Source organism: Eptatretus burgeri, chromosome 11 (assembly GCF_056783735.1).
Source record: "Eptatretus burgeri isolate ZD-2024b chromosome 11, Ebu_testis_v1, whole genome shotgun sequence".
NCBI lineage: Eukaryota > Metazoa > Chordata > Myxini > Myxiniformes > Myxinidae > Eptatretus > Eptatretus burgeri.
The window spans coordinates 63,112,614-63,136,562 of record NC_140971.1 but is presented as its reverse complement, the minus strand read 5'-3'; the positions used below and the strand labels follow the sequence as shown (position 1 = coordinate 63,136,562).

The 23,949-nt window shown below is 42.8% G+C and overlaps 1 protein-coding gene across 4 annotated transcripts in view; it reads left to right on the top strand.

The window, feature by feature from the left end:
* The window catches only part of LOC147017223 (uncharacterized), a 284,769-nt gene that overhangs the window by 13,363 nt on the left and 247,457 nt on the right, over positions 1 to 23,949 (top strand). For 3 of the 4 annotated variants that reach the window (XM_085846675.1, XM_085846676.1, XM_085846673.1), the window contains exons 2-4: positions 10,094 to 10,355; positions 10,469 to 11,385; positions 11,604 to 11,728. The exons of the other annotated variant lie outside the window; for it this stretch is intronic. In XM_085846675.1, the coding sequence (XP_085702801.1) occupies positions 10,121 to 10,355; positions 10,469 to 11,385; positions 11,604 to 11,728 (1,277 nt within the window). In that variant the 5' untranslated portion in view covers positions 10,094 to 10,120. The remainder of the gene's footprint in view (positions 1 to 10,093; positions 10,356 to 10,468; positions 11,386 to 11,603; positions 11,729 to 23,949) is intronic. 4 annotated transcript variants of the gene reach the window in all.

Here is a 23,949-nt window from a genome sequence, read left to right as displayed (position 1 = left end):
AGGATATCCAACGTCACCACAGAGATGACTGAATTTTATTTTGCAGATGATTCAGAGATCTTGTCATTCCCAAATGATGCACCGCAGCTTGATCTCTCTGACTTCCTCCCCAGAATCCATTCCATGAAAATGCTGAAAAGCGTCGGGGTCAGTGTACACCCCTGACGAACTCCAGTAACAACTGGAAAGAAGTCTGGGATGGAACCACCACACCTCTCAGCACTCTCAGTACCAGAGTGTAGTTCAGAAATCGGATCGATCAGTTTTGGTGGCACCCCACGAAGACTGAGAATCCTCCAGAGGGCATCCCTATTAACTGAATCTAACACTTTGCAGAGAACAACATCAGCTGTGAGCAGCCCCTGCCGAAACTCTCGTCTGCTTTCGCTGAGGACCCGAAGAGCAAGGATACGGTCAATAGTTTACCTGTTTGGTTTAAAGCCAGACTGCTCTGTGTGCTGGTGCTCAAGCAGATGGTGTGGCGAACCCTATCAAGAATTATCCGGGTAAAGACCTTGCCCGGCACTGAGAGCAGCGTCACCCCTTGGTTGTTGTCGCAGTGCTGGCGATAACCCTTCCCTTACCAGATGGGGACAACAAGGCCCCTCTTCCAGTCATTTGGGATGATGCCTGTGTTCCAGACATAGCAGAGGACTGCATGCAATGACACGAGTACATTTCCACCAGTGTTGAGAAGTTCAGCATGAATGCCACAGATCCCAGGAGCTTCACCCCCTTTCAATTGGTTCATCACAGCCTGTTTCCACAAACGAAGGTGGTTCACAGTTGATTTTTGCTTTAGCAATAGGGAGTACACCCCTGACGTCCAACTCAACAGCTAGTGGGTCACCCTGGTACAGCCGTTCAAAGTAACCGGCCCAGTCGGCTCTCACCTCGGACTCCTCTGTCAAGAGCTCACCACCCTCCACTCTTAACTGCGGTACACCGAGGGATGGGATGGCAACATCAAGGATGGTAGTCTTGAATGCACTTCCCAACTCTTCAGGATTTCCTATCACATTCAGACCCGAACTAAAATTTAATCAGCTTTTTCTCGTCACCAAACCAACTCATCCACAAAGTTTCGTCCCAATCTGTCCACAACTTTTTCAGATATCGTGCTCTTTATCGTTTTCACCCAATCGCTAAATGGTGAAGAATCACTTAAAAAGTTCTTAGATGTGAATTCAGATCTTCACCAAAATCGAATCAATTTTTCCTTGTTACACATCCAACCTGTCCACAAAATTTCATCTGGATAAGTCCGCAACTTTTTGAGATATCCTGTACACAGACAGACAAACAGACAAAAAGAGGTGAAAACATATCCTCTGAGTTTATACAGACACAATAATGATAAAATATGACAGTTCATCCACATAATTTATGGGAGTGGAGGTAGCAATCTAGGGTGGTTTGGGTTTGGGGTCGCTTATTTGTCAAAGCTGTATCGGTAGAGGTAAGCAAGTGAGTTAAGATGAGTCGTGAGGTGAGTGAGAACTCTGTGTAGTCGTGGAACGAGGTAAGCATGGAGATTACTTGCAATGTGAGGGGTATTTAATGTGTGCCGCGTGACATGGAAGAGTTGTTGGTGAAGCTAAATATTTTGTGAGGTAAGTGTGATGAAAGTCCTGCTTTTTTGAAGCACTGAAGCACTTCACTGAAGAAAATGCCGTATTATAGGAAGTAGCGGAGTCTGGACGAATGTAGAAAGGAGTTTGTGGAGCATCAGAGCAATGTTTGAGCAATCGAACACTGGTTAAGAGGGGCAAGAAGGAAGAGATGAGGTGTAAGTTGGGTGCAGTCAGGTAAACGTTTGGGAGCAGAGTGGAAAGGCAGTGGTGGTCAAGGAGAACAGGCAGACAGGAAGGAAGTAAACAAAAGTGGTCATGTTGGTTGGAGATGAGACATCAAGTTCTGCAGATTTGGCTTTTCGTCGGAAGGATTGCAACAATTGTGTGCTGTCGAGAAGAAAGGGAGTGATTAATATCGGAGAAAAGATTAATGGCGCTGTGATCAGCCACGGCACAGTAGAGGGACATTTCGACACAACCTGGGTATTTTATCAGAGACCGCAAGGCAATATTTGGTGATTATCGCAAATTAAAATAGCAGATGTGTGTATAATTTAAATATTCCATCTTGGAGAACATGTTGGAATTGTGTGTCATTGTTTTGCCTAATTCTGCTTATGAACATGACTGGTCAAGATGTTTTTTTTTTCTCATGCTACTAGTTCTTCCAGGTTATGCAGCTGTCATCTTCATCCTGGAGTTGAGCTTCCATGGATTTCCATGCTGTTTGTCTGGCAACGAGCATGCCATGGACATTCTGAGGAGCTCACTCTAGTCTACTGCTATCTATTCAGTTTATCCGTCATATAGGTGATTCGTGGTCAAGCTTTCTTGCCTCCCCGAGCCTTGAATTTTGGGGATGTAGAAGTCATCCTCTCTTTTATATATAGCAGCAGAGTACTTGCCATACGGGTGATCTTGTTCCAAGCACACAACACGTTCTTTTGAAGCATACCTTTATTTGGGTGGTGTATCGGCGACTGACAGCTCTGTACTGTGTATGCAAAAAAATTAAAATAAAATAACCCCATGAAGTTATGTGCATGAAGCAAAAACATACCGACTGCTTATAATTCAAAATACCTCACTACACTGGAAAATGTGGGGACAGAAATACAATGCTGTAAATGGTGGAGATTTGTAATACCCTCCCCCATCTGGAGGTGACGTGACATGATGCACATTTACATCGAGACTTTGCATCCCTCCATTTGCAGTATTTGCATTTGCAGTACTTCAGGTTAAGTATTTCAGGTTATATTTGTGGGTGACATCAGGTTAGCTGTCCAACCAATTTGTTAAGAGTGGATATACATACATACATACATGCATACATAATCACATACATTTGCTCCATTATGTCTAGATTGTTGTGAGAATGACTTGTAGGGGCTAAATTTATATAGTACAGGGTAGTTATCTCCCATATTGCATGTATTGGCATAAGCGTGAGGTAATTTAATTGTAATATAAGATATGCGTCGTCTTGTGTTCAGAATGCTGTCATTGACCCACCCCCAATGTTTGTGTGTAATACTGACATCCCTTAAAACCACCTTTATTGTCCTTACCTTTGGAATCTGTCTTTTATCCACTTTAAAATGCTCTGACAGCCCATTGGCGCAATTTTCGGTGGGAAAAGCTGCCCTCACTATCCCGATCTGACCTGCAGGACCAGCACCATCTGGGTCAATGCTCGAGGAGGGGATGCCCCCACCCGTGAACTGGGTCTCAGTCCAATAGCGGCTGAGTGGGAAGGGGGAGGGGCTAAGTAGGTCACTAAATTGGTTTGGGGCAGAAACTAGAGGCAGGGTACAAGGGGTTCGGCGATGCTCGGGAACTTTGCTGAGGAACCTGCGAGTGATAGTCAGGCAGCAGTTGTCACTATCTGATCAGTACTTCAATAAATTTGCCAACTTTGATTTTTCACTTTTATTTGTTCAAGGACATCATACTGAGTCACTTTCAACTTGTCTTCCAATTTTCAGTGTCATATTTCACCATCTGGGGGTGCTTTTTCAAAATGGCTGCCAAAATCACAGAAAATGTTCACAGGAGAGGAGTTTAAATGTTCATAAAATCACAGGAGAGAGTTTAAAGACTACGCTGGAGTAGAAAGCAGAGACGCATCATCCCTCCGTCATGAATTAACAGGCGATAAAGGTACTAAGTTGGTGCAAAATGCTGCAAAGCTTGTGCAGGTCATCAGCAAGCAAGGAAACCCATTTGAGGAGGGTGACATGTTTAACCTGGTGACATTCGCTGTAACCCCTAGTGAAGTACGTCAGAACATTGAAAATCGTGATCAACTTGGAAGAGAGTCAATAGAGAAGTTTGTTTTGAGTAGAATGGTTGAAAAGACAGTTGGATTTTGGGATCCGCAGAAGAAGAACAACATTGCCTACTTCAGGGATGTTGGACCTGTAGTAAAGGCAAAGGTTAAGGGCCAGTTGATGTCCATCAAACAGGAGAGAAACTTGCTTTCTAGACTACTGGTTGTCACCAAAAGTCGACCTGAGTTCCAAGTGAAAGATGCAATAGGAGAATATGAATTTGACAGTACTCTACCATCCAACTTTCAGCCAGATGGTAGTATGATAATGCTCTCTGGTAAATCCCAGGTAGTGCAATCTGTCATGAATCTGCCTCTACCAGAAGATTTAAATCAGCCTTCAGAAGAAGATGCAAATGGCGACACAGCAACACCAATTCTGATAGCAGACACAATGTGCATTGTCAACATGGTGACGAAGACAGATGAGAGGTTTACCGCTGCTCATTTTGCAGCCACATTTGTTGATCATTGACGGCATGAGTAAACCATAAAAGGAAATTCGAGTAGTCTTTGACCAGTATCTAGCTGGATCTCTTAAAGAAACAACACGAGACAAGAGGACCAAAAAGAACACATGCATTCATTACCATGTTAATGATTCTACAGAGATCAAGAATGTGGTCATTTCTGGCACACATTGACACTAAAGCTGAACTCACCCAATATCTTGCGGATAAATTGCTAGATCATTACAAAGGAAGCCAAAAGATGGTTTTGGTGATTCATCACACACTGATGAAATCCAATGGCAACTTGTCAGACAGTGTCAATGTCAGAAATGACTGCAGGGCATCACAACCTGGAGGAAGGTGACCAGTTGGTCTTGTTAAATGCTATCGATGTCATGCACAAAGACAAGAATGCCAAATTAGATGTATTTTCCATAGATACAGATGTCCTTGTTTTACTCACAGGTACCTATCCATTGCTTCCTCCAATGACCTGCTTACTTAGGAAAAAAGGAGAAAGGATACCAATCTGGGAAAGCTACAATAAACTTGGAATAGAGAGAGCAGATGCCTTGGTGGGATGGTATGCCTTCAAAGGGACAGACAACACGGGCACATTTGCTGGAAAGGGAGTCACAAGTCATTTCAAGGCATTTATGAGTCGTGATGGCCCCATATTAGATGCATTTACTGCTTTTGGAAGAAGTACTGAAGTGCCAGAGTAGGTTTTCAAGCAGATGGAACGCTACGTATGTATTTTGTACAAGCCATCTGGAAGTGTAGACATTGTGAGAGTTACGGTGGTCCCTGTTTGCACAGAATGGAAAGGAGGGCCGGCAACTCCCTCCCACCCTCGGAACATTAAAACCTCACGCAGAACGGGTGTTTTCATGGCGTTGGTTTGGAAGTCATCCTGCAAGCCATGGGTTTTGAAGTGATCCTGCAAGCCACATTCCGCAACCAACCAACTATTCTTGGCAACTTCAGGATGGTAATTTGATACCAGTATTAAGTGAAAATCCACATGCACCAAAAGCTCTTTTGGAGCTTCGAAGCCGTTCCTGTAGCAGTTCCTGCATGACAAACAGATGTGGATGCCGAAAGAATACACTGGTGTGCACCGATGCTTGCGGATGTGGTGATGGGTGTGAAAATTCAGAGGACTATATTGCAGAAATAGAAGAGGAGGAGCATTTTTAGACCAGTTCATATTTGACAGGCCCTATAATATTAATCTGCCATAGACAATACAGGGCTGATGAACTTACAAGATATAATTTGGACTTCAAATGGTATTGCATGGAAAATGTTCATTATACTTCACAAGTATTGGTAACTAAACAAAATTGATGTCAGGATACTTGTCCAAAAAGCATAACAATAACGTATGGCGGTCTGGGAAACCCCGTCAGAAGTCGCGCTGGACAAGTTCCTCGTTTGAACAAACGGTACAAACACATATCAATTTATGTTTACTTCCCATTTTTACCATGCACGCTTATTCCAAAAGAGTATGGACCTGCTTGTTCCATACTCTTGAATAAGCGTACATGGTAACGATGGGCGGAAAAAAACAATAAATTGTTAGGTTGCGTGACCGTTTTAAACAAGAAACTTGTCCATTGTGACTTCCGATGGGTTTTCTCAGACCACCACACATTTCATCTCTAGGCCTGCAACAGTATTGTCTATGAGTACACAATAATTGATTGAGTTAAGGTGTATCCAAATCACTAAAACCTTAATATGTCAAGTATTGAAGGAAATCATCTTTAACTTGTGAAAACATTAGGGACACTGCATAAAGGTGAACATTTTCAGTTGAATTTGAACCAAAACGGTAATCCTTATCATGAATGATACATTTTATGGGAATTTTTAAATGATTTTGGCCACCATCTTGGAGAAATGCGCCCTCTTTGAGTTGTTAACTACAATGTTTTTGATACTTAAGCTTACTGTTAAACTTACTTGAAGATAATTTGGCCAAAACATAAGAAAATATCATTCTAAATTGCTGGAATTATTGGTGAAAATTACGATTTTAACAGCTTTTTTATGATTTTGGCAGCCATTTTGAAAAAGCTCCCTCACATGGTGAAATACTTAACTGAAAATTAGAAGACAAGTTGAAAGTGATTTATTGTGATGTCCTTGAACAAATAAAAGTGAAAAATCAAAGTTGGCAAAATTCTTGAAGTTGGTGACAACTGCTGCCTGACTATGAGCTGCCTCTGGGTTTCACCCTGAACCAGCCCTTTGCTGCTGCAGTCTGCACCTACGCCCCACACAGTAAGCCACGACCACTCTCCTCTTCTTCCCAGCTCCTGCCCACAGCCACAAACTGTTCCTTGCCTGCTTGTGTCGCCACTTGGGGTTGCGTCCTACCGGACATAGCTTGCAGTATTTCCGTCTTGTCTATCTCCTGTGAAATGAAAGGGGCCTTAAGTGATTCGGTAATTAAGGTTCCTGTTCATTTTTTGACTCGTGGGCACGTATTTGGTAATGGATAAAGGATAACTGTTTGTCGATTTAAATTTTTTTTTCTGTTTTTTTGGATTCCTGCCCCATGTTCTTTCAATTGCACTTAAAAACCACTTGGTCTCCAAGTGAATTCGGGTGGTTCTGATCACTACTATTGCAGTTATACACGTCAGTTAAAGAACAAATTGGATTTGGGCAATTTAGTGCCTAGAACAAGGCCACCTTCGCTTAATGACTCCGCTCGGATGTTATTCGAGAACAGACGTATATATGGCACCGACAAGCACAGCAAGTCTACTGGTTCGGTAGTCCCATTCAGAATGGTATCGTGGTGGAGAGATGCATATTCTGGCTGGGCTGACTAAATTGGCCAGCCGCCATCACCGCTTTTACATGGTTCGCCAGGATCTGAGACAGGCAGCCGGATGAACCTGATGACTTCAACACTGGTGTCGAGGAGTGGGATTTGGACCTGAAGTACAAGGAATTGTGCCTTAAAGTGAAATTGAGAGAATGCCAAATTTGGTGCAAAGTTGATTGTAAATTGGAATGAATGGTCAAGGAAACATGACAGGGGTTGGTGGGGGTGGGTGGATGGAAGGATGAATGTTCTGGAGTGATGCCACCGTGAGCCCAGTGGAGGATGAGTTGGAGTTGGAGTTCCCACCTGCCCGGTCATCTTCTCCCCAAATCAGCCTAGTGCCCCCTTTCGTGAACCACCAGTGGGATGCTGACCGATAATTAATTAATAGCCATGCTCACTCATAAAAATTGGAAGTGAGCCACGACAGGGTTCCAGAATCATTGGAGGAAGTGCGGACTATGCAGCGGGACATGGCGGTTGGTCTAGCCACAATGGTCGGAAGGGGATTCGGGCCACAGTGTGGGCCACAGCGAGAGTAGCCAAATGAGCAGAAAATGAGGGGACAGGTGAGATTAGAAGGAACATAGAGAAAAATATAGGAGGGAGATTAGGAATAAGATGAGAAAATATATCGCGCCAGAGCGGAAGAGGGAGAAACAAAATGGAGAACAGGAGCACCATTGTTAAGAATTTAGTGCCAGGGACATAGAGATTAAGAGGAGAGTTAGAGCAGGCCCTGGAGGAGGTTGAAGTATGTGCTGGGGCCCAGCGATGTGAGGTGCCCGTGGCCCCGCAGTTGCAGAAATCCGTGCCGTAGCAGCCAGCGGAGCGCCATGATCGCGGGGAAGAGCCGGGGGGGGGGCGGGGTCAGATTGTTTTGAGAACTTCCCTACGGAAACTGTGCGTGACCTTCCTCGAGTTTCCCCCTGAAATTGCCCTTTGCTGCTGCAGTCTGCAGTCACGCCCCATACAGCAAGCCACACCCACTCTTATCTTCTTCCAGCATCTGCCCATGGCCACGACATCTTTTTCTGCTCATGTCTCCACTTGGGGTTATGCTGCGTCCTACCGGAGGCAGCTTGTGGTATTTCCATCCTGTCCATCTCCTGTGGAATGAAAGGGTCCTTTCATGATTAGGTAATAAAGTTTCCCCTTCAGTTGGGATTAAGGGATAATTGGTTGATTGTGTAATTTTGTGTTCCTGCTGCTTTTCTTTCAATTACACTTCAAAACTACTTGATCTCCAGGTGAATCTGGGTGATCCTCATCGAGGTTTTAATTGTGCACGTCCATTAAAGTACAAATTGGATGCGGATGGTTAGCACCCATAACACAGTGTGCTGTGCACCGTGCGACTCCACTCTGTTATTAATTGAGATTAGGCACACTCCACCAAATCAGCGAGGTGTATATACTGCCTCTGGTGTCCCACTCTGCATGATATTGTGGTTCATGGACTCATGATCCGGCCTGGCGTGACCGCATCAGGCTGCCATAGCAACTGCCTTGACCAGTTCTTTGGGATTAGCACCACACTACTGGGCCAGCCTAACATGATGACTGTAACTAGCACACAAACACACATTCACACAGTGTATCTATCTACTTCCTTGTCATGGTCTTATTTGGGATTTGAAGTTTGTCTCAGATGTTCTATCCCTTGAACTAAAGGGCCTCACCATTTGTCGTCTCTTCTTGATAGACTGGACCCAATGTATTGATCAATGCTGGACTCAAAAACTATCTGTAGATTGGGTATCCTCTTCCGGTATTGTCCATCGTACCAGAACTTCTCACGACCTACAAAGCCTCTGTCATTCAATGAAATCCTGCTCTCCCCTCGATAATGGTGGATAATGCTGCCCACCCCCCACCCTCTCCACACCTCTCTCTCTCCTGGATGCTGTGGAATCCAAAGCAACATCATTAATGATATCTCAAACAAATAGACAGAAACACAAGACCTACTGCTTTCTAACTCCTCTCTGATCATCTTCTCAACCCTCCTCCCCTCCATTTTTTCAGCCCATGGAGTTCTAACTTCCCCTTCCAAGGATGTACGTGCCCTTCCAGTCACCCTCCCCTTGTATCCACGCTTGCTTGTCACCTCCATGCCTTTGTTAAAATGTCTTCTTGCTTGTAGATTTGCCTCTGTGTCACTACATTCCCATTCTTCTCTTTTACTCTTCATGACTGCAGTACACCAACATCTCGGTCATTGTCCATCACTACCCTTGATATTTTCTACACCCGTTTACTCTCCCCATACCAACCCCTCTTACCAAAAAGTGTGTGTATGTGTGTGTGTATGTGTGTGTGTGTGTGTGTGTGTGTGTGTGTGTGTGTGTGTGTGTGTGTGTGTGTGTGTGTGTGTGTGTGTGTGTGTGTGTGTGTGTGTGTGTGTGTGTGTGTCATCCACCCCCCCCTTTTTTTACATTTGTTCATTCACATACTTGTTTGTGTTTGGTTCTCATGGCTTCACTGTGTATCTGTGACCCTTCATGCAATCAATGAATTATATTTCTTGCATGGTGCTCTTTATTATTTTGCAAAATCTCAAAACGCTTCACAAATCGGAAAGGGTAAGAATAATATGAAAGTGTATAAAAAGAAGCTCTGTAAAAATGACAATCTGGAGCCTTGCTCTTCCACTTTGTATTCAAAGAAACTATGCAAGCTCCTTTACCAGACATTATTATTTCAAGAAGTTGGGGGGGAGGGAGGGGGTTTGAAGCTTTATCATCATATCTGTTCGGCATTATAACGGCCCCCTTTTTTGTTTTCTTCCTTTGTTTATTTTTCTCATTTTGTTAAACGCTTGCAACTAGCTACATGTTTTTTGCAGTTGTTTTATTTTCTTGCGGTTTCTTTCTCATCCTGTCACAAGGAGTATTCTGAAATTGTTGAAGGTGAAATGACTGACTTTTCCATCAATCGAGAAGAGGATGGAAGTTGCAAAGTTGACATTGAAAATGCGATGGCTGATGCCTGCTCTTCAAACACCGTTTGTGACATAAATGAGCATGGTCAGAATCAGGGCAAAGTTGGAAGTGCAGATGAGGATGTGTTGAAGTCATTCTGCCAACAAGATTCAAACTCCAAAATTGCTGATTGCTCCTCATCTACTGACAATGAAGTTGCGATAGAAGGTAAAATTGGCCTATTGTTTTTTTTTTATTTAAATAATTTATTTTATTCCAGGTGAACCTTAAGTTGCCAGCACTGGCATTTCAATGATGGATATGTCTTTCATGCTCATCAGAAGGGACTACGCAGAGTGAGGAAGAGGAGGACAAGAAAAATGGCGATAGTGCCAGGAACACACGCACCACTCCACGTAAAACATGGGGCTTTCGGCGCAGCACGCTTGCCAAGCGTGATGCATCGCATGAGGTTGAAGCACAAAGTGACAAACAAGATGATGGGTTGTCGAAGGCACGCGAGAGTTCTGCTACACAAAGTAGAATGCAAGCTGCGCCTCGACGAAGTGGCCGGGCTACCAAGCGTACCCCACAGTTGCAAGCATTCTTGTCAACGCACATACGTTTGCGTAAACCGCTGTCGCCAGGGGATTCTGGTGGTGATTCTCCTGGTTCAATGGAGCGAGTGACTGCTTGTTCGCCAAACAGTTCAGGCAGTCTCTCTCCAGCGGAAAGAGAGAGGGATTCTGATAGTGATCGTGAATCCTCTGATGATGGTAGTAGTGGTGGTGGTGATGAGGGTGAACTTGAGGGTGATCATGAGAGTGATGATGATGATGATGATGATGAAAGCGTTTCTGAAAGTGAAAAGGAAGATGAATCGAAGAAAAGCTTGCCAAGTAAACCAAAATGCATGACTCAGCTCTCAGGCAGCAGCGGTAATGAGGATGAAATTTCACTGAAGGAGTTGCAGAGACGTCTAAGAAATAAAAAAGTTCAGAGTCTTCATTTACCAAAGGTTGTTTGCCAGAAGGCAGACTTTTTGAGCGGCAGGAATGAACCCCCCAAATGCACCATGGCTTCTGTTAGGTTAGTCGACGTAGTGAAGTGGGAACCCGTTGAAGAGTCGATGGTTGTACAACCTCTTCTTGTTGATGATCCATGTGCTGGAGTGGACGTTTCTGATTCTACGGATTTTGGAGAACAAGGTCCAGGAGACGTGCGAGAAATCAACTTGATCACGTCTCCCACTAAAGAGGTATGAAAGTTTCACTTTGTTTCAATATATTGTATCTTGATGTCGTCGTCTTCCTTTTCAACTTTATTTGCATTGTATGCTGAACTACCAAGGTCGAGCATTTGTTTTATTGAACTGTGTATAAAATTGAATGTGATTTTTTTTTTTTTTTTCTGAAGTGGGTAAATTAATGGCTTGAAAAAAAAAATGTTTTTATGGTTTGTCCTGTACTTTTTCAGGAGTCTGATGGTGATACTGGTTGTAAATCTGGTGAAGTTCTGATATCTTCTGGAAATGATTTTGATCATGACTATTTTGCTGCCAAACAAAAAGGTTGCATTTGTGGAATGGAAAAATCAGACAGGTACCTTTTGTTATTTATTATTTCATTTTCTGTATCTAATGCTTTTCTTTTTTTCTCCTAATCAAATAATGTTTGTCAAAATTATGGAGGCCCTGATAAGTAGCAAGCCATTTTGTTTGCTAGAGAAGGGAGTGGGGTAGGGAGGAGTGAGGGTAGTGAAAGTAGGGTTGAAGGATTGAACGTGAAGAAGGATTGCGGAGAGGAGTCGCGTGGGTGGAGAAAATGCAATCGTGGGATGGGAGAGAAAGTGGAGAGAGGTGTGTGCAGGTGCAGAATGGTCTCAGCAGGCTATGGTGATTATGTCCAGCAGGTCTGCTTGGGCAGCAATCCTGATTGACCAGACCATCCCAAATTGATCAAGATTGCACTAGCTCTGCCAGACACTCAGTGGTTCAGAAACTAGGTCTGGCTATGTCGTTTGAATGTGTTATCAATGCAGGGGATGGAAGGTCAAGGTAGTGGAGACAATACAGAGCAACCATGAGGTTATATGTTTAGTATGTGCAGGAGATGAGATGGAAAATAGACAGGGTGAAGAGGTAGGTAGGAGGAGGCTACAAGCTGTTGCATGCAAAAGGGAATGGAAGGAGTAATGGTATGGGAATAATAGTTTCAGAAGAGATCAGCAAGGAGGTGATCAGAGTGGAAAGATGGGAGGGTCAAATAGTTTTGTTGTGGTTTGTAATAAATGGGAAAATGGTACTTATTATGTCTATATACGAGCCATAAACGTGAAGGACTGAGGCAGAGAAGCACGTGTTAAGGCCCAGTCACACCTTGACGTTTTAGCCAGCAATGGCAACGTATCAAAATGTATGTAAAACGCTGGCTTACGTAGAACTTTTGATGTTTTTTTTAAAGATTCGGACGTATTCATAACAAGTTGGTCGTATGCATAACATATTAGTAACGGACACAGAACGTTTCGTTGTCTTATAGATAACTTATACCAACGAATGCTTAGCCTGTTGTCGGCCTTCACAACCTATGCCCAACGATAGTCTAACTTATGCATAGCGCGCTGCACGTATCGCCGACGATGACGGGACGTCGCCTCTTAAAAGGCTGCCGCACAATGATTTAAATCATAACCGCCAGATAAATGGAAGTGTCAACATCGCAGTCACACCTTGGCGATCTTGCCAGCGTATGCCGACCTCTGAAAAATGCGTCTAAAACGCTGGCGCACGTCGAATACGGTATGGGTAAATTTGGTATACGTGAATAGAACGCTAAAGAACGCTATCGTACGTCGTATTAAGTGGAGTACGTCTTGTAATTTTAAACGTGTTAAACATTTTACGACATACTTGCCGTATGCCTCACACATTCCGCATGCGATGGGAATAAGTTGTACGCAGTACGCACGATATGCGAACGTTGGCACACGTCGACAAAAGTTACTTGTAAGGTACTCATCAGTCAAAACACATCAAGGTAATGGTTGGCGTCGGTGTTCCAGACTCCCTGTTTTTTTTTTTTTGTTGTTTTTTTTTTTTTTTTTTTCCTTCGGTATGACGGTGATGTTGACACTTCGATTTCTCGTGCGGTTATGATTTAAATCGTTGAGCGGCAGCCTATTAATTATATTACAGTCATGCGCCACTTAACAACGGGGTTACGTTCTGAGAAACGCATCGTTAAGCGACGTTGTCGTTGTGCGAACATCATTTTTTTTTTCGTTTTCGTTTTCGAACATTGTACTTACACAAACATACACACCAAGGCTATATGGTGTAGCCTATTGCTCCTCGGATACAAACCTGTACAGCATGCTACTGTACTGAATACTGTCGGCAATTGTAACACACATCTAAGAGAGACGGAAGACACGTTACATTTACCTTTGTGCTGTTCATGACTGCCATCGGTGTTGTTAGCAGCAGCTTACAATCTCCTCTCGCATCGATTGTAGAAAGGTGAATAATTAGCGTTTGGATTTTATAAATACATAATCATTGCATCGAAGTTATAATTTACAAATGAAGAAACGAGCACCTGTCAATTGTGATATCTATTTTCGGAACAGTGCGATTGTTTTAACAACATAAAAAGCTTCACTAAAAATAAATTTGTGTTTTAATGTCGACGAAGAACGATTTATTCGCGGAATTCTTCAATTCAAAGGTAATTTACTTGCCAGAAGGTAAACGTGGAAACTGGTTCAGTTTGAAAGCCGATTTCCTTGAATCCCGATTTAGCACGATCCTGTTTTTTTCGCGATGACATTTTATGGACCTCAACGATTGCATTAAAACAGGGCCACACTGTCGTTTATTATCACTATGAGGTATTATGTTCTGTACAGTGTACATAATTGTATGTGCTGTTTTTATATGAGGCTACATCACTCGGCGGTAGGAATTTTTCAGTTACATTTTTTTTTTCAGAGCTGGCAGATCCGTCGTATATGCGATCCGTCGTTGCCCGGAACGTCCTTAAGCGGCGCATGACTATATTATAACCGCACTAGAAATTGAAGTGTCAACATCACCATCATACCGAAGAAAAAATAAATAAATAAATAAAAAACCAGGGAGTCTGGAACACTGACGCTAACCATTACCTTGACGTGTTTCGACTTATGAGTACCTTGCAAGTAACGTGTGTCAACGATCGCGTAACATGCCTACAACTTATGGCCAGCGTTATGCGGAACGTGTGAGTCATAAGCTGGCATAAGTCTTAAAATTTCAAGCATGGAAAATTTGAGGACAACCGCAAAGTACAACGTTTAAAGCCAGCATACTACGACGTATGGCAGTGTTTTACACAAATTATCCAAAAATCGGCATAAGCTGGCTAAAACGTCAAGTTGTGACTAGGCCTTCAGGGATTCACATCAGAGGATGATAGAATGGTTAGCTGAAGGTAATGCTGTGCATTGTGGAGGACTTTGAGCACGTGGGAGTAGCGGAACCAGTTAAAGAGGAATGTATTGGTAAATTTGAATGGGTAACTTTGTATCGAGAGGGCCAAGAGCTGGTGGTGAGAAATGGAATGGCCATTGCAGGTTCATTCTTTCAGAAATGGGACAGTCACAAAATTACTTGTAGGAATGGACAGCATCGACGGAGTTTGTGGGTCGTGCGGAAGCAACAGTTGTGGAGGATCAAGGACTGTAAGGCGTTTGCGGGACAGCATGTCAGCACTCGGCACAAGCCTGTGATGTTTCTGGAACGCATGAAGAAAAGGAGGGAAGTTCAGAGTAGGTTGACGGAAGATGTGGTGGAAGTGCAGGGATAATGTTACCACAGAGTACAAGGAGAGATGAGGGATAATTATGAGGAACATAGCAAAGAAGCAAAGATTTGGAGGAGTGGAAGGAGTACAGAGGCGTTTTGGTAATTGCAGATGTTTTGTGTGGAAGGACATTAAGAAAGGGTGTGTTGTCTCGGGATAAAAAAAATACAGCCATGTTGCGTGGAGGAAGTAGTGAAGGTGGTTGGTGAAGAGGATAAAAAAAGAATAAGGCCAGAAGGGGACAACCAGGTGATGAAGTATTGTCGTGAAAGACAAGTGACTGAGATGGGGTGCAGTATTGAAGGTATGGGAAGGCTATTTCAAGGATCTGTTTAAATGGGGAGGAATCAACAGTGAATCGTAGCTTCCATGTTATGTAGAGATGGAAGTTGAATTGATGGAGATAATGGAGAAGGAGGTGTAGGCAGCATTAAAGAGGATGAATGAGGAAAGAGCACCAGGTGCATTGATGAGGTGCGTACAGAGATGCTAATTGCATTGGGAGATGTCAGAGTCGGATGGATGAAGTTGAATGTATGTAATAGAGGGTTTGATTCCGGAGGCTACGAGGACGAGGATAATTGTCGATTGTGGAAGATTTCGGGCAATGTTCAAGATCCGGGGAAGTGCAAAGGCATTACGCTCTTAAGTCATCTCATGAAGAAAATGGAGAGCATTCTACATGGGAGGATAAGGAAGAGTGGGGAGACAGAGATCGGTGAAGAGCAACAAGGTTTCAGAAATTATAGAGGGGGGGTGCGATGGATGGGACGTTTATACTGAGAGAGATTGTGGAGAAGAGGTTGGAGGTGCAAGCTAAAATACATTGGGATTTGTGGACCTGGAGATTGCCGATGAAAATGTCCCGAGACATGACATGATGGGGATGCTGATATGATTGGGAGTGCCAGAAGCAGAAGTTAGGTTGATGGAAGGGATGTCCAAGGGAACAAAGGGAAGAGTTTTGGTTGGTCCCAGTATGTTGGAGTTCAGTGTGAACATCAGTTTGAGGCAAGGCAGCTCTCTCAACCCACTCCTGTTTATCACAGGAGGGTAAAAGTTAAAGATAATCTCCAGAGGATGTTGTATGTGGAAATCTGGTCGTTGCTGCAGAGAGTAAGCAGGAGATGCAAAAGGTACTGGGGAGTGGAAGAAGGCATTCGTGAAGCAGGAACTGAAGATGAGTGTGCAGAAAACTGAGGTGATATGGGTCTGGCAGCAGAGAAAATATATTACCAGATTAGAATGGAAGAAGATCATATGGGGAAATACATTTGAGTATCTGGGTTGGGAACGTGACCAGGGACTGTTAGTTGGAGGAAGAGGTGCGGAGGAGGTACAGGTGGTTGTATATGCATCGATGAGGGTGAAGGGATTAATGGCAGCAGACAAATATCAAGGAAATTGAAGAGGAAAGTTCTGATGTCTTGTGTAATGCCAATCTACCTTTACAGTCTGAAGAATGTGGAACTGATGGAGAGACAACAGACGTTGTGGGTCTGTGAGAACAAATGGGTCAGTAGGATGGTGAATAGGAGGATAATAGGTGAACTGAGGGAGGAGATTGGTGTGCAAATAAGCCTGATAGGGAGATTGGTAAAAATCTGGCTGAAGTTGGCTGCAAATGTGGTGTAGATGGGGGAACTGAGAACGGCCAAATGAGTGTATCGGTTGAGGGAGCAAGGTAGGAGGAAAATAAGTAGATTGTTTGAGGGATGGATGTGAATGAGGTTGGTTTGGTTGGAGAGTGGAGATGATTGGCTAAGGACAGAGGGAAGTGGAGGAGTATCGTAGTTAAGGCAGGGCGGAAAATTGGTACTATTTGACCTCGCCCCTTATAAAGAGAGGGGAATAATAATAATAATAATAATAACTAGAACTGCCACTTTATAACTGCTGGCAGTGATGACCGGGTAGCCAGACGTCCGCCTTTGATACAACATGAGACTTAAATGACAGTCACAAAGTTTTGCATCGATAGCATAAGTAGTTCCAGAGAAAACAATATTTAATATTGTTCTTGAATCCAACATGGCTGCCAAACCATGTGAGCTATCAATTATTCATGAACAAACTTGTATTCACTACCCTTGAGCAATACTTTTGTCAAGTTTCCGTGTGATCTGTTGAGCCATTTTGTAGAAGAATATGTTTGAAGGTTTTTGCGTTAATTCAATATGGCCACCAAACCATGTGACCTATCAATTAGAAATTAACAAACTTGTGAAAGGATATCTTGGGGAAAGTGTGTGAATTTTTGCCTCTCTGTCTAGCCGTTCTGAGGGAGAAGATTTTTAAAATTTATTAATTTTCAATCAAAGATGGCTGACGCACTATGTGACCTATGACATCATAAACTTATATTCTGCTTCCAAGCGTGCAGTGGAACAAGTGGGTGGAGTTTCGTATTAATCGGATAAGGTGCGTCTTTCTATCCAAGATGGCCTACAAACCATGTGACTTGTGACGTCATAATTTTTACCGCATATGCAGGCATGGGGGCAGCTCATAGTTGCCAAGTTTCGCTCCGATAGGTTATGTGGTTCCAGAGAAAACATTATTTAATATTTTTCTTGAATCCAACATGGTTGCTAAACCCATGTGACCGATCAATTAGAAAATAACAAACATATTCACTACTCGTGAACAATACATATGTGAAGTTTCCCCTTGATCTGACCAGCCGTTCTGGAGAAAAAGTTTGAAGGTTTTAGGTATAAATTCAAGATGGCCACTAAACTATGTGACCTATCAATAAGAAATTAACAAACTTGAAAAAGGACGTCATGGGGAATGTGTGTGTAAAGTTTTGCCTCAATCTGTCCAGCAGTTCTGGAGAAGATTAAAAAAAAAATTCAAAACAAGATGGCTGCCGAACCAAGTCACCTCTGCCGTCATAATATATTTTTTCTACAATGAATTGTGTAGATGAGGCTAAAATTTCAGATTTTTCCTATGCAGCGTTATACTTGACGAATTTTCACCAGTTTTCCGCTTCACAGATGACGTCACAAAATAACCCGTCTTCCCGATGCGAAGTTCATTAAAATGTATGAAGCGAAAAAAATTTCCATTGCACGGTTTCAGAGATAGAGGTGCAAAGTTTATCGTTTTTTTTTCAAGATGGCGCCCGTACCACGTGACCTATGACGTCACAATTACCACTTAAGTTTGCTATCAAAAAAGATGCATACTATGGTGAAAATTTCGTGTCGATCGGACTTACCGTTCCTGACAAAATTATTTTTAAAGCGAAAGAACCCGAAAATTGCCGGCGGAAGGAAAATAAGAAATAAACAGAAGAAAAAACAATAGGTTACCCAGTCCTGACTGGGTACCTTAATAAGTTATTTTTAACTTGGTGAGCATAAACGGTCAATCCCACCAGCATTGCTCAAACAAAAATGATGCATGCTTTTTACTTCTTTTCATCTAACTTGTTTTTAAGGCCATTTCTTATTCTCAAATTTGATTGCTTAGTTTGTCTGCCAAAAATGTGAATTGGAACAGTAAGTATACCCTGCTCTTTGAAATTGGAGTTTATAATCTTGCCTTGAGGTAGATTTATTTATTTGTTTATTTTAAATGTGAGTGTGCAATGGGTATGGTGCCCAGTTATCTGTCCTGGAGGTTGTGTGCCCCCCACCCTTTTTGCAAAGGCGTATGTTGATCTACCTTGACCATGTGACCACACGAGCATTTGTTTTCTTCCTTTTTCACCATTTTGCAACTCGTGTCTGAAAATATAAAATTTTTGTTTTCAGTTTGCAATTTTTTTTTGTTGCTGTATCCCAAGTGAATGCTCATGGAAGAGCGACAACACAGGGCACAACAGAATAAAAGGAGCAATAAGAAAGAGAGGGGAAAACACCAACAGAAAGGTTCAGGAACAAAATAGAGGTAGATTTGGGTAAAATCAAAATAGAGGAACAAAATAGAGGTAAAAATGATGCGTGTCCGGATGAATGAGGGGTAGGGGAGGGCTCACTGTGTGGACGAGATAGATACAGAAACAAGCACTCAGGAAGGAAAAACTGGAAATTAATCTTTAGGTTGGACAGATGTTTTCTGGCTCTGCTGAGAGTGGACACACCTTGTTGCGGACTTTGTGGAATGATCTGAGATTGTTTCGGTCGGGTTTGCTTTCCAGAAGGAGGATGCAAATGATTTCAGAGCAACTGCCTTACCACAGGATTCTGTGTACCATGGTGGTGGTGGTTATGCATACCTTCCGGTTTTCCTTTTAGTGTACGTATATTATTTGTGGTGCTGAACCCAGCCCATTCTCTCATGACTCTTCCATGGTTTGCGTAAGCGTCACGCATCTAAACGAACGTTCCGGTCGGCTACCTCTTGAATGGATCGTTTTCAGTTGGGGTCTGTGACTTCTGAGTGACGTTACAATGACCACATCAACAGCGTAATGTTTTTGAAAGTTGTATTTCAAATCAACAGATACAAAGTCAAATGAGGAAGTTCACCATTTCATACAACGTCCATAACAAGACTATTGATTTTTGTCACCTTGTGTTCTCTCCTACGCTGGCCTGTCCAGGATGATTGAAGAGCTCAAATTAATTCTTTCCCGAGACACAATCTTCTTGAGTTTTAATCAACCTGATTATAACCGGCTCCAAACTTGACCAACCGCTCTGGGCATTAACACCTCGTTCACTCATCATAGTTAAATCGAGCACAGGGTCGAATGATGCAGATGTCTTGTCACATGTCACCCGTTTCTCTATACCTCCCTCACATGGTTTTGTATTCTAACACAGAACAATCCCATGCCTTCTCGTAAATGCGATTCTCGTCCATACTGGAAGTTTCATCTGAGAACGTTCCAGCACCTTCACGAATCTCACTCGGCAGTTTAAAATACAATACAATACTGCCAACTACTGTCAAAATTAGCTCATTACATCAAGCAGTTAAAATTACAATTTACCGATCCATTCTCAACGAAAATTGTAACATGTTGCCATCAATTTTAATCATTCATTTACTAATGCTTACTCACAAATACCACAACATCTAGCCTTTAACTGACACGTGTGTGAAGATTGTTCGCATAACTGAAGATGAGATGATATGGGATGAATCTGTACATAAGCGAGAGTAGGTTTCTCTGGTGGAATTCCCAGGTTGAGTTGATATCAGGAGCAATAGATGTAGGACTCCTCAGGTTTGGGAGTGCTACAATCACGCCATAGACAGTGAGAAATTGAGTTCTTGTTGTCAAGAGCAACTCTGCCATAAGGGGCAGAGTCTTATCAAATCGGACGAGATAATAGCTGGGGAGATGCACAGAGGAGTCGGAGACGTCCTGTGGGAGGAAGCAATTTGTTAAGCAGATGCCAGTTTTATCAGCAGCTGCCTTGATTGAGAGATCTGTTTGGTTGAAGTGGGGAGCCTTTGATGTTTGAGGTCCACTCAGTTAGGGATGGAGGGGGGGGGGATTTGATGGCTTTGATTTGACGTTTGATGCTTGTGTGCCAACATTTGTGTGTGGCCTGCAGTGTCGTCTTTCCTTGGGTGGCTGATGTGTGGCTCTTATTGGATGATGCACATCATCGTCGCTTGCCATGTGTTTGGTGATACGCTAATGTGAATGTGAAGCTTGTGTTGTGAACCCCTGTGTACACACCACCTGTCGCTCTCACTGATGACTGGGTAGAAGAGTGCACTAGAGTCACCTATTAAAACTTGTGAAGGTTTTAATGTGTGAGGAAAGTGTGCAAGATTAACTCAAAGGAGATAAAAGTCATAATGAGGTGGCTGTTGGGGAACCTTTGGATGGATCATGTTAGAGTCAACCAGAAGGGTCTGGAACATGCAATAATGGACTGCGAAATGGAGGCAGATGTTATCTGGCATGGCAGAATTCATGTTTGTCTGTTGTCTCAGTGAATAATCCTTGATATCGGATGTTTTGCCCATGTATGGGGGTTCAAAACTGGGCGGATTCATCCCTTTAAATATGAAATGGGGCTGTGTATGTCTCGCGTTTCCATCGAGAAATAGCTTTGTGGGCTCACTGCAAACATGCTATGACCCTTTAAATACAAATTGGCTATTGCGATGCCGAACAAACTGACGGCTCGTTAAGTAAATTTAAACGTGAGGTGTACAAGACCATTAGCTTGGCCAGCTGTGGGAAAAGAATGTCTTGTTGAAATGTGATGACACATGACCATGTAAAGTGTGTTTGGCAGAGGGATGGATTGCTTGTGTTTGTGTTTCGCATTCGTAGCATCTTGTCGTTTTCGTGGTGAAAGTCTGTAACACTTGTGGTGGAGAAGGCAAGATGGACACAAGAGATGTTGAGAGATAAGAATGTAAAAGGTTTGGTGGCTTTTGCAACATGCTGATGAAATCTGAGGTGTTCATTTGCACCTCATGAAGCTGAGTTTTCCGAAGCATATTCGTCATGTTTTTGTATTTTTTTTTAATGTGATGTTGATGTCATTTGTCCAGGTATTGCTGTTGTAACCCATGCAATATTTCATGTTAATTCATTTGTTGTTTGTGCTATTCTTTTCGTCTTGTTCAAGGCCTGACATGGCCTTTCCTCGGATAGAAAGTGAAAATTATTTGTCTCCATGTTCCGTTTTGCTTCTTTCTTCTCGGGTATCTTGCTTCCACCTCCTCAACATCATCCTATTTCCCCTCCTCACCTCAAAAAATCAACAACGAGCACTAACAACAAAAAAGCAACTTTTATCTTTCACTTCACACAATCTCAATGTTCGATCTCATTTCTACTTGAATTTCTTCCTGCCTGTTCTCCCAGTTCTACATTTCCCCCCCCCTCTTTTCTCAACGTCTCAAAACTGAATTTTCATTCAATATAAATGCTCTTTCTTCCTTTAAAAACATTTTAAAATGCATCATTCAACCCTTATATCTCCTTCAGAAATGCTTCATGTGTTGTTTTTCTTCAAAAACATTATCCGCTATCCCTTCCTCGTTTCAATTTTTTTTAACCACTTTACTTCATTTCACCCCAAAACATTTTCCTTCTGCTGCTAGTTGTACATTCCCCCCAACCCTTTTCTCTCCATACAGAATCTACATGAAATAAAAACACTTCTTTAAAAAAAAAAAAAACCTTTTTAAAGGGGAACCCCAACATTTAGACCACCAAAGCTAATCTCTCTCTTGATTACAAAATAGGTATGATGTCTTTTTGCGATTTGTGATTTGTAAAGCAAGTAATTTTGCGATTAAAAGTCAATCTTCTTCACGATTAGACGTTAACGTCACACCTGGAAGTACACTGTCAGATTCATATTGTCCACGGGTTACATCATGGTCGGGTTTAACTCAACGCCAAATAATTTTAGATTTTCCACAAATATGCCGAGTCGATGTATCCTTGGTGGTTGCATTAATACAAGCAAAGGGTTTCATGCAACACCAATGGCCAAATAACCCTAAGTTTGCCAGAAATTGGAGGAGATTTATCTGAAATACCCGTGTGGATCGGGCTGACAAAATGTTCCTTTTGTTCTTGGGACGTTTTACAGAGCATTTTTATAAAACAACAGAGATGGCTAGATCTTGTTATTCACCATGATAGAGAGATTAAGCGGAAGAAAGCGGTTAAATGATTAAGTGGAAGAAACAGCCATCACTCGAAACTGGAAGACCATCTCAACCCAGCCACCAGCACATGTAACGGGCAACTACTCCCCACTCCACCATCCCTCCATAATCCCCCATCAGCGATCACCCCCACAATAACCACCACCACCCCACAACCCCTCCTCCTGCCACAATCACCCCACAATCCTCCATTAACCATAAACCTAACAATACCCACCACCACCCCAAACCACCCCCCCCCTTACACCACACCTCCCTCCACTGATGCGGAACACCCACACCGCACAATCACAGACACAAATGGCGTCCCAGGAAAGTATGAAACAAGATGATCCCGTAACATACAGGACATCTCGTCAGCCTGCGACAGTGGGACAAAGCATTCATCGTCCATTTTGTAGGCACTGTCCGAGTGTGCCTTGTCCATGCTGTGCCTCTGCATGAGTAGTATAACTGATTTATCAATTATTACAAGTCCCTTATAAATCGTCATTGGTCGGTTTTGTTTTTCTGTTCAATCTGTAGTGCACATGCGACCTGCGTTTTCACCTTCACTAACGCCTCCATTGTCACCATCTTCATCTGAATCGCTCGCATTAGGCTCAAAACAATACGGCTCCACAATTCCTCCGAAAGCATTTCCATCACTAATTTTGGCTCCAATCATTTCTTCAAAATCCCACTGATCAGGTTCGACATACTGAGAACCTTCAGATAAGAGTTGCTAATGGCATTGGAATCAATATCGGAATCCAAGCTTGAAATATAGAGCACTTTTTCTCTATGTAAGCCGCCATTTGGATCAAGGTGAGTTCAAGGTGTGACGTCAATGGCCAAAATTGAAAATCGACACTTTAAGGCTCGGCACTTTGTGATTGGCAAAAAAAATTCAAATTTTATTTTCCCTTCTAATTACACCGTGATTAATGATTTTCAATGGTTTTCAAAAAATATAATTCCTCTTGAGAAAGTCCATTCATTCAAACTCCTGGGTCTCACTAACGGCCACGATCTGCTTAGGGAAACCACATTTCAACGCTTACCTCCAAATCCAGCCACCAACTTGGCATCCTTCTCCATACAAAGTCCTTCCTTGGCACATCTGAACTCCAATCCAACTACAAGTCCTTCATCCGCAGCTTGATGGAGTATTGCTCTCCCCTTTGGTCTGGCTCCGCTGCCTCACATCTTGCTCAGCTTGACGCTGTGGGAACCAAGGCCTTCAAGATCATTGGAATCTCCCCTGCTGAAGCTGAGTCGATGTGCCTATTACTTCATCGCAGACATATCGGTGGTCTCTGTCTTCTACTGCCTCCTTTCTGGTCTTGCACCCTCTGCTCTTTCCATGGTTTGTTTTTGAATGGATCAGG